This window comes from Neolamprologus multifasciatus, chromosome 20 (assembly GCF_963576455.1).
Source record: "Neolamprologus multifasciatus chromosome 20, fNeoMul1.2, whole genome shotgun sequence".
NCBI lineage: Eukaryota > Metazoa > Chordata > Actinopteri > Cichliformes > Cichlidae > Neolamprologus > Neolamprologus multifasciatus.
The window spans coordinates 25,400,250-25,416,104 of record NC_140458.1 but is presented as its reverse complement, the minus strand read 5'-3'; the positions used below and the strand labels follow the sequence as shown (position 1 = coordinate 25,416,104).

The following is a 15,855-nucleotide window of genomic DNA, read 5'->3' as shown; positions in this document are numbered from 1 at the left end:
CTAGGACTGTTCTGGATTTTAATGCATTCACACCACCTTCAGTCCTGACCCGTCTCTTTGTCCCTGTCACTGAGAAGCACCTTTGTGTTCACTGCAGGGATAATATTTCACTGTGGGGCTGAATGAGGTGATTGAAGGAGCCTGCTGTTTACCAGACATAAAACTTCTGGAGTTCTGCTGAGAGAGTTCAATTTTGGTTTCAGATCAGAAAATATATTTCCTGGTAAAAGCAAAGCTGACTGACATTATTCATTTTTACATATATTTGCTAGAAAAAATGGCACACAGCAAAATACTAAAACATGCAAACACAAATGGAAATACAATATACAAGGCAAAAACAGAGTTTGTACAATTTTAATAAGCTTGAAGAACAATATTTGGTATGACCACCTTTACTGTCCGACGCAGTCTGAATTCTTAGGTAAACTGTCTTTGTCTAAATGTCTTTTAGCGGTCTTCTGGAAAAGAGCCTTGAATGCCCTCCAGGCATCTTGAAGGACATTCAAGGCTTTTCTTTGGATGTCTCTGTGTAGATAATCCCACACTGCTTTATTAATGTCAAGGTGTGATCTCTGGGGAGGCCAAATCTATTGCTGATATTATTCCACTGTATGCTTTTAATACACTACTAGTGTGTTTGGGATGATTGTAATATTGAAAAATGAAACCAATCAGATGATTTCCATGATTTTTGCATGTTTTTTTGACAGCAGTTTTCTTCATTCTAAATTCCAATTCAATTTTGACAAAATCCAACTCCACTGGCTGAAATGCAGCCCCTGACCATGACAGAGCATCCACCATACAATGCAAATGACTGTAGATACTCACTGTTATGCGTCTCTCCTAACATCCTGCATATTGACAGCAATTTGAAGCAGAAAAATTCTATTTTGGATTTACCCCACTACATTCCCTTGCGCTGTCATTGATTTTCAGTTCAGTTCTTGTGCAATGTGGCATAGCTCAGCCTTTTCTCCCTGTTTCCCTTGCTTAAGAATGGCTTCTTGACAGCCACTCTTCCGCTGAGACCATTTCTGCTGAGGCTTCAGCGTACAGTCAACCGTCCAGATGCATCTCTCGGTTCCTGTGTCTAGTCTTTGCTGGATTTTACCTAGGACTTTCATCGATAGCTTTTAGGCCTCACAGTTCTTCTCTTTTCCTTTGCTTGTCCAATTTTCACAGACTTTTTAAGGACAGTCCCCACACCATGCCATACCCATTATATATATAGTATTAATAAGGAAGCAGCTATCATTAAGTTCATCTTCTTTGCAGGAAATAACCAACATTTTGAAATCAAAATGTCTACATTAATTATCCAAGCAGGGGCATATGTATCTCAGAAGACAATCACTTAATTGAAATTAGCATTGAAGGTCAATTTTTCATAAAGGTAAATTCAATAACATGACATTTAGCTGTAATTAATAACACTGTGTACTTGCATGGCATTTGGCATTGCTTCCTTGAGGAAGCCAACACAAAGGACCTTTATGGAGTTTTGCCATTTGCTTTTCTACGAGTATTTAATGCTGAAATTATGCATGAGATCTGTGCTGAAAAGGCATGGCTTATCATTTAATGAAAATTAGCTTGTGGTTTCATAAAGACCACGCTCATTTCATTTTAGAATTATAATAACAATATGCTGTGGTATTGTGTATCCTTGGAAAACTGGTGGGATAAATGGAAATTAATATCCGTTCATATATAAATCTTTGAATGCAGACAAAAGATTTAAACTCATGTTTATCATATGCTACATTTTTGATGTTGCAACAAAGCCCGAGTACTCATTTGTATTTCAGGCTATCGCCACCTTTTTTTCTCCAGAGTTTGTGCTGAAACGTACGAATAAACAGGGAGCACGGCAGCTATTTCACCTTGTTCAAAGTGCAGTGTTTCCATATTGTGCTAAATTGCTGTTTTCTCTTGTCTGTGAATTTACATAATGATCAGTGGTTAGTCGTCTGCTGAGCAAGTGGAAATGCAATAGTTTGTTTGTTGAGGTCAAAATTGAGGTCATTACTTTGGGTATTCAGGTGTAACATTACATGCTTTTAAATCTAATCGGATGTGGAGTTTTATTCATGTGGCGCTGCAGGGTGCTGATGTACGAACACAGGATTAAAGTGGAGTAATTGAATACTTTTTCTTTTCACACACAATTCAGTGATACACGTTTGTTCTGTTCCTCATATTTCATCAGTTTTGTTTTGTTTTTGTTTCATTTCCACTTCTTTAAGTTATTTAGGCCAACAGTTCAAATTTCTAAAATAGAAATATTAAAAAAGCCTTTTCATAGATTCACATACCTAATCTAGATGCTTTCCATTTAGCTTTATTTTATTTCACATGAAATTAATATAAGTAGACATGTGCCTATAACTGTTTATGTGACATAAAGAAATCAAACAAGGCTTTCAAAAACATCTCACACACGCACAAAACATTTTAAACGAGGATTTCACGACAAAGGTGAGGGTGAATTTGGCACAAAGGCAAAGAAATCAAAAAATAAACGCAACAAAGAGTGTGAGGGTGTTAAAGAACTACATGGACTTGAACTGAAACTAAAGTGAAGCATCTAAACTAGAAATGTGTGTGCAAAATGTACAGAGATGTGCTTTTGAACTAAAATAAACAATGAAATAATTATTTAATGCAAAAAAAATCTGTCCGGTCAGCTGTACAGTTCTGTTAAGGCCCATAATTATTTAATGATTGCTTTACTTCTTGCAAATTTTATAAGTGCTCCTAAATATAGTATCTGCTTTAGCTATTCTTTGAGGACAGAGGGACACGTGAGATTAATTTCTGTAACGTATTAAAAAAAAACATCCAAAAAGCAGGTCCTCCTGTGGAAGCAGCGAATGAATAAAACTAAATGCAGTTAAGTGTGAAACCCTCTTCTGCCAACTTATTTTAAACACTGCAGTACAATTAACCTTTGCTCTGTGCATGAAATAGTTTTTCACAGAATAGTGGTGTACTCATTAATAAATTTTAATTATCTTTTTTTTATATAGCTGTTGTAGATACTGAAAAGATCCATTATGGGAAGCGACAAAAGTCAGGTCATAATGAAAGCGGAGAGGACGCTGGAATTAAATGTTGGAACTAATGAGTAACAAATTCATCGCAAAATCTTCAACGCTAAGGTAGAATAATAATATTACCAGCATCGCCACATTTATTGTCATCATCCATATCAGTTTCTGCTCTACTTTATAAACCAAAAGATGCAAAACAGATGGAAAGAATGACAACGATCTGCAGTAAAAGCAAAGAGAATGGCTGAATAGATGTGCTAGAGTTAGAAAGTTGCAAAGTTGCATGTTTGCTTACCTGTGGAGTGACTCTTGCACAAAGCAGGACACCTGAATGCACCCAGCCAAGAATTCTGGCAATTAGGTTTCAAAGAAACAATTGTTTTATGAACATATGTATTTTTTTGTATTTGGCGAAAGCACTGTACATTGATCTGTTCCACAGTCCACATACTGCAACACTGACATTACTGAAGGAATGTTAAAAGTTAGCTATATATTCAACTTTACACAGTCTTTGTCTGTCTGTGGCATCATCCATAGTTCTTCATGGGTTAGAGTCAAATTTTCACTGTTTTTACAAGAGTATCTGATTGAGCCATACAGCTCAATGTCAGAACGGAGTGACATGGAAGGATATTTTTGCTGTTGGCCTTTTGCCCTCATAAAGAATTTATATGCCCACTGAAATCGATGATAGATATTTCATCTTGTCTTTTAGCGAGTAACCTTCCGATGACCCGGCCTAAGAGTGAGAAATGTGACAAGTATTCCCTTTGAAAAACAGAAAATAAAAAGATATGTGGTAAACCTTTTTTTTTTTTGTTAAGAGAATGGGGGAACACGTCCTTCTGTCTGTCCGTGTTCTCTTTCCCTTAATGCAGAGATTCTAGATCATTCCAGCCAGCCAAGGAGGAAGAAAGAGTCCCACAGATCCCAGTATACACACCAGCACAAACATCCAGAGGAATATCCTGTCAATGACCATGGCCACATACTTCCAGTCCTCCTTGACCTAGCAGAGAGGGGAAACAGCACAGGGGGACATTTCAAATTTCACTCCACACCACCTTCCTTTTCTACCAGCTGTCAGTTTTCACCCTTGATTGATTTCTCACGAATGGCTGATTTTTTCATTATGAGTCTGCTATCTCTTAAATGTCAGTCAATCCTTGCTTGTGTCTCTTATGAAAAATTCAAGGTCAAATTGCGGAGGTCCCATTGTTTTAAAGACAGGCCTATTCTGGTTAGAGCTCGAAAGCGTATTGTGGCGTCGACGGTGACTGATGTCAGTGAATACAATAGGTTATTATTTGCTCACATATATCCTCCAGAAACTTATTTTCCCCCTCTCAGAAACTTTATAATTAGCATTTTATCACTATATGCTACATTTTTTAAATCATTTGACACGTAATACTTGTTCCAAGTACAGTTTCAGGGTTATGTTTGAAAGCAATAAAGAAAAGTCACTTGTCTAATGGTCAATTTTAATTAGGTTGCATAAGCATTTGTATGTGCGACTGTTCACACTGAGTTGCCCGTAAGAGCTTCTAAATAAGACAGTGTTCTTTTATCATCAGAAAATCCTGATTACTGTTATTACTGACTCAGTCATGTCACTTTTATCTTGCTTTTTAATAATGAGTAATGGTAGATTGACTTGTCATTTATGGGTCTGATACTTGATTGTCATTATTTTTTTATGTGCTCTTCCTTTCTTGCATCCCTTCTGAGTTTTTGGGTATGCGCATCCTCAACATATGCAAAAGCCATGGGAGCAGTATATAAACATGTATGTAAATGCCAACAACAAATGTTTTGAAAAGAAACAAATATGATATTGAAAGTCTTATTATACTTTGTATGATTTACAGTGAGCAGAATCAGTAGTTTAAAAATATATTCGTGTTGGCAGGGGTGATTTGGCCCTGTTCTTTTTCTAGTCAATAACATTTTTAAAGCCTCCTCCTAGTACACAGCATAGACAGGAAAAAGTATATGTGAACAATGCTGCATGCAGTGGAGCTCTGCATACATAGATGATAAAAAGCAAATAACAGCAACACAAAGGACAGCCCACACTGCTTAAAACACACTATTTTTCCAGTTATTCTGCAATGCAGCACACATTTATCTGAGAACTGTAACACAATTTATTTGTTGTCACTCAGTGGCTGAGTTCAGCTTAGCTGGATCTCTGACATGCAAAATAACAGGGTTACTTGTTTGTTCCGGATTACTTTCAACCTCTTTTGCACGAGAAAAGAAAGAAGGGGAGGAGCACTGCTTGGTGGGAGTGAGCACAGGGAACATACATGTAGGCTTTTTGCATGGAAGTACATTTCACCCCTGTGAGATCCAGTCAGAATCTGCTATTTTTATTTAATGTTCCTCTGACACCTTAAATGACTGGCAGGCAAAAGATGCGAGGTAGTTTTGTTTTTGTTTTTTTTTACAAACAAACTGACCTTTTAGAAATGTCCCCCACTGAGGTACCATGTTTCTCCTGCTGGGATCTGACTAATTTTAAATTTGAACAAATCGTGACAGATCAGATATTGGATTTTATTCTCCCATGTACTTCAGTCTCTAAATGGTAGCTCAAAATTACACAGTGTGATTTTTGTCCTGTCTGCCATGGCAGATAGCTCCGTGAGCCCGGTTCTGCCGGAGGCTTCTTCCTGTTAAAAGGGAGTTTCTCCTTCCCACTGTTGCCAAGCGCTTGCTCATAGGGGGTCATTTGATTGTTTTGGGGTTTCTTTTTCAAATTATTGTAGGGTTTTAACATTAAAATATAAAGCACCTTGAGGTGACTGCTGTTGGGATTTGGCAATAGATAAATCAAAAATTGTGCTAAAAGCCCTTATTTAATTTCTGAAAGGATTTCACTTGTGTTTAAAACAGAACATTTAAAAGCATTATTACCAAGGCTTGATTGTTTCTGTCTACTCACTGAAAAGTCTGCATCTTCTGCCCTGAGATGATCAGCGATGTACTGCACTCCCTCTATGGCCCGTTTCATAGCTGGAGAAATAGTTGGAATCACAGCATCCTGTTGGGTACTTGCATCTTTTGTGGACTCTGCTGTTAGGGTTTCTGCTAGCTGATCTGTAGGAGGAGTTTTTTTCAACTGCCCCATTATTCCAGAGACCCCATCATCATGCAGACAGCAGTACTGGACGCTGCTGGAGCGACACAGATGTCTGGCTTTCTGAGGAAGCGACTTCTGTTGGTCACACATTTGCTCTACGCTGTGGGAGCGACCATTTGGGGCCAGTCTACTTGGTTCTTCCCTCGACAGGTTGCGAAGTGGACCCAGTGGCAAAGTTGGGGGCAATGACAATTGGGAAGAAGACGAGGCCGCTGAGTTGTGTCTGCGTAGGGGTTGCTTCTCTGAGAGAACTGAATACTGACCAGATGTGGATCGGCTGAAAATGTCGGCCTTCAGTGGGTGATCTTCTTCATTGTGCTTCCCAAGAGGGGAAGAGGGTGGAGATGGTGAGCAGACGAGGATGCTTGGGCTGTCAGACTGTGTCCTTGGGAGTATATTTTCAGCCTGGGCCATTTGTATCAACCCAGTCTCTAGGCCTGTCCAGAAGGCCTGAGAGTTGCCTGTGGCAGATATCGTTGTTGGACGGTGCATCATCTCAATAAGCTTCTTGCAGTGCTGCTTTGCGGTGCCTGGCGGACGCTTCATGAAGAGGACCTGAGGTACCAAGTCCAGGAATACTCTGCGGACCCAGTGAGGCATGCCATGTGTTTGTGGGGATCGGTGGTGTACATTCAACACAAAGACGGTAATTATGATGGAGAGCGTGACAAAGACCATAGTGAACAGCAGGTATTCACCAATCAGTGGTATGACCAGAGATGTAGATGGTATTATCTCTGTTATCAGCAGGAGGAACACTGTTAAGGACAGTAGCACTGAAATGCACAAGGTAATCTTCTCGCCACACTGGGAAGGCAAATAGAACACCAGCACAGTCAAGCAGGAGATAAGCAGACAGGGGATAATAAGGTTTATAGTGTAGAACAATGGAAGCCTCCGGATGATGAAGTAGTAAGTGATGTCTGCATAGATCTCTGTGCAGCACTCATACTTTTTTGTATTGTACTTGCCCACTGCATTGACAATCACCCACTCCCCGCTCTCCCAGTAATCCATCTGGTCCACATCGCCGGCCATGCTGATCAGATCGATCTTGGCACGGTCATAGGTCCAAGAGCCGAACTTCATCTTGCAGCTTTGCTGGTCAAAAGGGAAAAACGTGACATCTATGCTGCATGAAGACTTATAAATGGCTGGTGGCATCCACTTTATCTGGCCATCGTAGAACAGATGCGCCTTTGTGAAGTGAGTAACTGCAAAGTCACCGTCGGCACTGCAGATGAAGACCAGGGGAGAAAGGTGGAAACACATATATCAGACTTATATTACATTTTAGCCCCTCTTGAATAAATGAATTTTATAAGTTTAATTCTGGGTGATTTCTTCAAGCACTACTTTAAAATGTTCAAGGTCAGTCGCAGCTCACAGGTAGAGTAGATGTTCAGTTGCCATGGAGATAACTAAGTCTTTTTCATTGGAAAACTCAAGTAACAAAAAGTGGAATTTGACCTAAGATTTTTTGCTCAATAGATACAGGAGAAAGTTGAAGAAGTGGTGTTATCAGTTTTTACAGTTTCTAACCCAGTGAAATTCAGGGGTCGAGACTAATTTAAAATGTATTTAAAAGATTAAGTATTCTGAGTCATCAAATAAAAAGTGAAAATGTCTTCATCTATGTCAATGACACTTATGTTTATGTGTATACATCTCTAAATGGGCAAGATGTCATGTCTTTAACATTCTGTTGGTGTCCAGTTTGTTCATTATTCAGCTCATTCACAGTCTGTTGTTGCCTTTTTGTTATATCTTTATGCCCTACTTGTGTTTGAGTCTGTCTCCATTGAGTTACTTCCTGTTTTATTTTGGTGTTCCTTGTCATTTTCTTTCTTTTTTTCTTTTTTTTTTTTTGCAGTTCTTGTGTCTCATTATCCCTGATTTGTTCCAGCTGTGTTCCCCATCTTTTTCCACTAGCCTCATTAGCTTTTGTATTTATTGTCTCAGTCTTCCCTTGTCCTTTGTTGAGTGGCTCCATATTTCTGTGTGTTCCCTAATGTTTCTCTGAGTCTTGTAGTATTTGTTAGTGTTTCCTATCCTGGTGTAATTATTCCTCATTATTCCATTTTCCCGTTCTTATTTTGGACTGTTTCCCTTTCATCAATCCTCCACTTAATGCTTGCTTTATGCTGCACATTGCATTTGGATCCGCAAGCAGCTACCACTTTCCACACAGCTTATGATTTTCTGTTTAGAGACGTTTATGGAACAATTCAGTGCTAACATGATATAATTTTCGAGACGTGAATAAGGTCTTCATGTGCCAGAGGAAAACAGAACTTGAAGATACAGTTTTGTCTCAGATCTGAAATCTCCTTTGTGTACACAACAGTTCTGCTTTTACACACCTGATACCAGTTATTACATCCACCCTCATCGTGTGAACCAGCAATCTACACGTCAAGGTGCAGAGCTCATTCCAAACCATTCAGCTCAAGTCTACAGAGGAAATAGCTTGAACCTATGTAATCAGAAAACCCTTTTGATGTTTATTTTCTCTGAATGGACATGCAGGCTATTCACAATGTAACCTTTTGCTGTTTAAATCAATGCTGTTTACAAAAGTCTTTGAGATATTGTGTCACAAATGCACTTCACAAGTGAGATCGCCATGTTTTGCCTTACTAATTAAAAGACATAAGTGACAAAGGTTCAGTCATTTCACCATGAAAACAACAATCACTGTTTAATAACTTAAAAGTTGGATATTTAGCAAATTCTTTCATGAAATTTTCTTTCCTATTAGCCGACTTTTGGAAAAAATATTAATCCAGGTTTACTTGAGGTGCTCATACTAGATGCATTTTATCTTTGAAATACATCCAGTTACATTTCAGCTTCTTATTCCCAGCCAAATATATTACTTTCTGTCATACTGAGCTTTGTTTGTAACCACATCCATTAGGAGTGACCTTGTTCACATATATTTCAACTAAATTACTTTATGACATTGGCACAGGACAAGATGTTTGGCACAACAGCAGATTCTTCATGTTTTCCCTCAAGTCATGCCATCTGTTGGAATTAAACCATCAGAATCTGAGCATTACTTGCCATATGATAATTTTTACATTGAAATGTTGACATTTAAAATGCACAGGAAGCACACTGTGGGCCTGAAAAGAATCTAAATTTCATATAACACAAAAAGGTGTTTCCTTCCTCACTTGTTGTAGAGGACAATGTCGGGTCTCCAGATAATCTCTGAGGGGATACGTATGGAGGTGACATTTTCATAATCCTCTGGGTTCCAGCGGAGTTTGTAATCGTTCCATTCCTGTTGCAAAACATTAATCATATTTATGCACCGCAGCGTTATATTGGATTGTATTTCACATGCCTTTTCTCTATCATCTTTTCTTACTTGCTTAACCCAGACATTTGTAGTCATCATCTGGTTCTTCTCATCCTTTTATGGAAAACAGAAAAGAGGATTACTCTGATTACAATGAATTCAACGTCCATCAGCACTTTATTACCACTGAGATAGAATTGAGTTTTTTCTTTCTCTCTTTTTTTATGGTCCGCCCCCAAACTCATGGGGATGGGCATTTTGTCCCCATAAGTGAGTGTTAGTCCCCACAAGTATAGTAGTATGACAGTTTTCTGTCCTCACAAAGACGTCTAAACAAGTACACACACACACACACACACACACACACACACACACACACACACACACACACACACACACACACACATTCATGAATCATTTCTAGAACAAATCAACCAAAACAAAAAACACTTTCACTTCTTTGCTGGCAAGCTGCTTTCTCCAGCTCTTCCCTGGAAACTTCTAAGACACAGCAGTCAGTGAATGCACTGTGCAGGAGAAGACAACTTCATCTAAAGTTGACTCTCACCAGCAGGCAGGTGGAGAAAGTACTGTCAACTAATTGTGTGTCATAAACCTGGAAAGTCATCCCCTGCAGCACAGTCTTGCACTGGGTAACTTTTAAATGGCTCTGCATGGCAGTCGGGTGATTATATAACCATTTTTACCTTAGTCAACAGAATCTCAGTGACATTTGTGTAAAATGCATACTAAAAGCTTGCACTTAAAACCACAGGAGGTCTGGAATTCAAAGATACCAACATGACGAGAGGGGATAGCGACGTTATTTTTGTCTAGAGCAGCTGTGTCTGGATTGCTGCTCAGGAGACAGATTTGAATATTTACTGTCTGTGTTGGCATACTTGACAAGTGAATTTAATTTGGGAAAATAATGCATTGTCTTCTGTTGGTGTGCTTTCATTTCCGCTGATTTATCTCTCTTGCATGGTGTATCTTTCAGCTAGTAATTACCAATATACAGCACATAAGACAGAATCTCCTCCCAACATAACACTCATAATAATGAATGTCTCATGCCCATTCAACAAGCCAGGATGTTTGTAATTACAAGGATAGCTTTTTTTTTTTTTTTTTTTTTTTTTTTAAATCTTTACAACTTTAGTGATATATGTATTTAGATATTTACATAAATGGTAACTTAATTACAGGTAGTTAAAAAAAAGCTATTTAAAGATCAGAGTCCCATTATGGAGCCATAACATCGAAATGTCTCGCAGTCGTTTCTTTTCTCCTCAAAGAAGAAACACACAGATCGTGTTATTTTTGAAGGGCACAGTGTTAGCTAGATTTAAATGTCCAGTCGTAGATGTTGATGGAAACTTAACAAAGATGTCAGCTATTACTTACCACATCAATTAGCTGAGCGATAGATAGTCCAAAGTGGACTAGTACTGTATCTGTAGTGTTCCTCACAGGTCGGGAGAGCTTATTGTAATTTGCAAACAGATTCTGGAGCAGCCTCTCTTCAGCGTGGGCACGGGGTCCAAGTTGGAAACACACTGAGGCCAGAAATGAGAAAAAAATTCAACAAAACAAGAAGCTGAGATTAATCGTGTGCCGTCCTGTTTATGTAATTTAAACGAGACCAATTGATCTTTACTTAGAACTGCAACTGCAATGCATAGGATATTTTTTCCTATGTTTTTTTTTTTTTTTAACTCCATGGTGATTTGTACCAGTTGATTTTGTGCAGGGCTCTCGTGCATATTCTCATAACAATTTTGAATTGTTTCTATTTTTGTTCATATATTCATGAAATACAGGGCAGAACTTTATATGAATCCTATTAATGTTGAAAATATTTGCTTCCATTCACAATACATTCATCAATAATGGATTGAGCTGATGCTACGATACCAAAGAATACAAAGTGTAATCTAAAAGTAGGGTGACCTCTATTATACAGCTGGCCTATGGTTACATGAGACGGGATCTGAGAGACGGGACAAATCAGGATGGAGGGTTTGGGGTGGGGGGGGGGGGGGTTGCATAAAAGGAATAAGAGGAAGGAACAAACGTGCTGATGGAGCGATCTGTCCAGACGTTTCCCTCACCACCCTCCTCCACCCACCCTCCACTCTCTCCCTCTCCCTTTCTTCCTTTTAACAGCCGTCCTGATGAAGCAACTCAATCAGATCCCTCGGCACTGAGAAGGACCCGGCGAGGTCTGGGGACAATTAAAGACAAAGGGATCATCCTGTGCCTTCGACAGGACGACGTCCTTTGCATTTTGGTTCTTTCCTTTCACATTCACTTGGGCACTTTTCCATTATAAACCTTGTTGCATCTGTGCAGGTAATTCATTGTGTTTGCAATCTTTCAGAGGCAGTGATTGATTTAACTGGCCTCACTGATATTTTATCATCTCTCGCAGTACCACACAGTTCAATGCCTTTCTTTCTCTATGGACCTTATACTGTACATTATATCCTACTCTATATGAATTGTGATGCATTTTAATTTGTTTTGTCAAATATCACATGAAAAAAATAATCCTAAAGAGGACCCTTCCAAACTAGATTCTTATGGTTTCTGGACAACATTAATATATTCGCCAAACACACTTTTGCTTGGCTCAGACCCCTATAGAAAGGACGTGAGAGGACCTTTGTATAGGCTTCCATTAGTGACTGCCACTTTTCTAAGGCTATATTATTCCAAACGCCCCTTACTTGTATCCTTAAAATAGCGATACAGGTGTTGTTGCCATGCTGCTGGCCTTCCTCTTGGGTCCTCCTACCCACTCAATCAAAGTTGATGGGCTGTCTTTCAGTTGACTGAAAACTGGCATCCACTACTTTTAAAAGCTTGGGATCGATATCTTATTAAATGGATATAGTTTCTTTTTCCTTTCATGACTTGTCTTCCTGTTTTCACCTGGATCTGTTTGACATTTCCAGACACCCAACAACCTTGAAATGCTGTTACACGTTCAGACGAGAGAGGCCGTCAAAGGTGACGTTTGTTTTATCGCATCAAATTAGAGCATTATCTGTTGAATGCGACCAATATTAAACTAAACCGAGGCTCGAGTACATTTCAAATCAGCCTTGGGACTAATGGGTTTATATGGGAGAGCTCACAGGGTGTTGTGACTTTGGTAAAAAATGCAGATTAGAGCAATAATCTTTGCAGGAAAAAGTAGGCAACTGTTAGATGAGTTTACTTCTACATGGTGTGTTCTCCAATACACTATGAATAAGACTGATGCAGACTGTGATGATGCCAGTGTCTTTCACTCATCATCGTGAAGTTTTTCTTATATTGCTGTATTTTACAGTTTTCTGAAGTTACAGCAAAGCCTGATGAGTTATTTGGACGTGTCAGAGCTACTGGGTCCAAATCTGTCCTCATCTGATCAATGCTGTCTCATAGGACAGTATTGCATCAGAAGCAAATTAGTTTTCACTCAAGTGAATACTACACTTGAACCAGGCAGATGAAGCTTGTTACCAGGCTACAAAGCTCGCGTAGCAACACAGGCAGTTTCTACCCTTCAGTAGCAAACTACAGAAAACATTTTTTTTGTCCCAAAGGTCGTGTGTTTTTATGGTTGTATTGTTCATTGTGCCAAATTAGCCCTCAGCAAAAATCATTGCCTGTCTAATAAGTAATGAGACTGGGGTGGACTGAATATAGATGACTGGGGTAAGAAGAGAGGCTTATATTAAATAGAAAAGCAAGGCCATTTGATTCTCTGAATTGCCCTGCTATTTAGGGCAAACCTATTGAAATGGCACAAATACAGGCAGTTCTTTTGAGTCATGCAGTAAATTACTTTGTAAGCCAACTTTGTTGATGCTGATAAACTTGAGCAGCGTGATATTTTAAACAGAAAAAAGAGGAGTGGAAAAAAAATCTAATTTGAGATGATTAGTAGCTAAAAAAACCCTCCTTTCAATATATACTTCTGCCTTCAGCAAAAATGAAAAACACATTAACATCCTTTGCATCCCCTATGTTGAAAAATAAAATGACAGATGATGCAACTTTAATGACAGCGCAGGGGAATTATTTACCTTGTGGAGGAAGAGTGAAGAAAAGTAAGCTCAAACATTTGTAGAAATCCATAGTGATCCAGCAGTACCCAACTCTATCAGTGAACTCCCGCCAACTTCTGCTGGATTTCAGTCATAGCAGAAGTGATCAAACCTGGAAAGTCTGCCCCGTGACAGCAGGTCGTCAAGGGGTTCAGATCAGGTTAAACACCCAGACGCAGAGGTCACGTCAGTCTGAGTCAACCCAGGGTCCGGCAGTCCTCCTGATTCCATCTCTCCATCTTTTCACATTCTCTTTTGTCCAGTCATAGCAGTATGAAGGACCCACAGACACATAGTGTAGTTTTTCTTATCCAACACTTCAAAGTCCCTCCTCCTCCTTCCACTGGAATCCTTCATCCAAGTGTGGCTGGCTTATCCTTCTCTTCTCCACCCTCCCTGTCAACATTACTCCCTCCCTCGCCTCTCATCTCTCCGCCTCCTCACCTCATCTCTCCCTCTCTCTCTTTCTCTCCCCCTCTCTCTCTCACACACACCTCATTTCTCTCTTTGTATTCTATCTTTCCCTCCTACTTACATATTTCTTTTTCTCCCTGTTCCAGTTTTCTCTCTTCTTCACTTTTTTCATTGAAAACAGAACTTTTTGTCAGTCTCTTTCTCTGTGTGTGTGTGTGTGTTTGTGTGTGTGCGTGCGTGCGTGCGTGCGTGCGTGCGTGCGTGCGTGCGTGCGTGCGTGCGTGCGTGTGTGTGTGTGAGGGAGAGTGTGAGAAGGAGTGTGGGGTGGGATTGGTAGGAGGATGGGGTAGTGGATGTCGACTTTTTGATTACTGGTACATACAGCAGCAGCGCTGTGTGGTTTACTTAACCAGTTATTTGTATGTGAGCTGTGTTACAGTGTATATGCAGCTACCTGTCAAAGTCCACTGTGTTAAAAAGTGCCAGTGAGTCACAGGACCTCTGGATACTCTTCAACCTCCCCTCTGCACTGTTTCCCACGAGTACTCCCCCCACCCACCCTTTCTCCCCCTCTCCTTTTTCTTTTAAACACCCCTGACCCTCACACGCTGTCAATTTTTCATGTGACATCTCACACACAGATGAAGACTTCTCTTTCTCTATAGCATCTTACTTCCCCCCAGTCTCCTTTCAGCTTTTATACGTCAGCAGAGCTCGATGCCAAGGCTAGCCATCTATTGAGACAGTCACATTTGCTTGAGGTGTATTTCCTGTTGCTGAATATCTTTTTCATCTTTCTCCAGCAATGTCAAAATGTCACCTGAGAATGAGAAAATAACTGGAGAGCCTTAAAAAAATGCAAGCGTCATCATTACATGAGGATGGGTGAAGGAGAAGCTGACTTTTGACTTTCTGACAGTTCTTCCTGAGTGTTATATGACAGAGTGAAAGAAAAGATGTGCAAACAAAGATATATTTTGCTGTTTTAGTTGTCTTTGTCAGATATGCTTCTCTGTGAGCCCACAGAGAAGAGCCTCTGCAGAGCACGCATTGATTTTTTCTAATCAAAGACGAAGTTCTCTTGATCCAGCGATGACTAACTGTGACGTGACAGATGAAGAGATTCCTCTCGCCAGTTTGCCACCACGAGCACAGATGCACATTCTTGCCATGAGAGATTTGATAGCTGATTATTTATTTGGATTGCTGACAGGAGTCAGGCAGGAATTTGTAAGTGGGACAATGTAGCAGCAGGGAGCACTGGAAGAGGAAATTTCACTTACAGTAAAAGGGCAGGGTGCACAAACAGTCCAATTGCCTGGTGGCTGTCGCATATTAGTTTATCTCACACCCACATACAGACACATATAGTCTCCCTCCGCGGCCATCTCATCAGATGAAAAGAACCATCTGTGCTTCTTGCTTTGCGAATGGTAAAGGAGAATACGGTATGGTCACCTCTTCCTGCAACCTCCTTAATAATTCATCTTGTTCTGATATTGCAGCACCTCTGCTGATCCCCAAACAAACACTTTGACCTCTGCTCCAGATGGTCACAAACTAAACACACGTGCTGACCTAGTGGCGTCCCTTTAAATTAGGAAGATGAGTGGCTGCAATCTCAACTGCAGTGCACAGTAGGTATTTCAAATGTTTATCCTTAACAATAGTCACTTCCAAAGTTGAACCATGTGGCATTTGATAAAACCTAGCTGGCTTGTATATGTGCAACACATGTCAGGGTTGGGAATCTGGGTGTTGCGGTGGCAGTCTGCCAGCCTGTATATTAAGCTTTGTCCATTGGACTTTTCCTCTGGTGAC

The 15,855-nt window shown here is 39.9% G+C and overlaps 1 protein-coding gene across 2 annotated transcripts; it reads right to left on the bottom strand.

Moving 5' to 3' along the window:
- Nucleotides 1-442: 442 nt before the first annotated feature.
- On the bottom strand, nt 443-14,732 carry LOC146495014 (neuronal acetylcholine receptor subunit alpha-4-like). 2 transcript variants are annotated; one of them, XM_085147325.1, is made up of 6 exons: nt 13,600-14,731; nt 10,928-11,079; nt 9,590-9,634; nt 9,393-9,502; nt 6,013-7,444; nt 443-4,071 (listed from the first exon to the last, which is right to left on the bottom strand). In XM_085147325.1, the coding sequence occupies exons 1-6, from the start codon at nt 13,649-13,651 to the stop codon at nt 3,946-3,948; spliced, it is 1,917 nt and encodes a 638-aa protein (XP_085003451.1). In that variant the 5' UTR covers nt 13,652-14,731; the 3' UTR covers nt 443-3,945. The 2 variants fall into 2 exon arrangements, with proteins under 2 accessions (XP_085003451.1, XP_085003450.1); XM_085147324.1 differs by having other exon boundaries at nt 9,393-9,634; nt 13,600-14,732.
- Nucleotides 14,733-15,855: the final 1,123 nt, after the last annotated feature.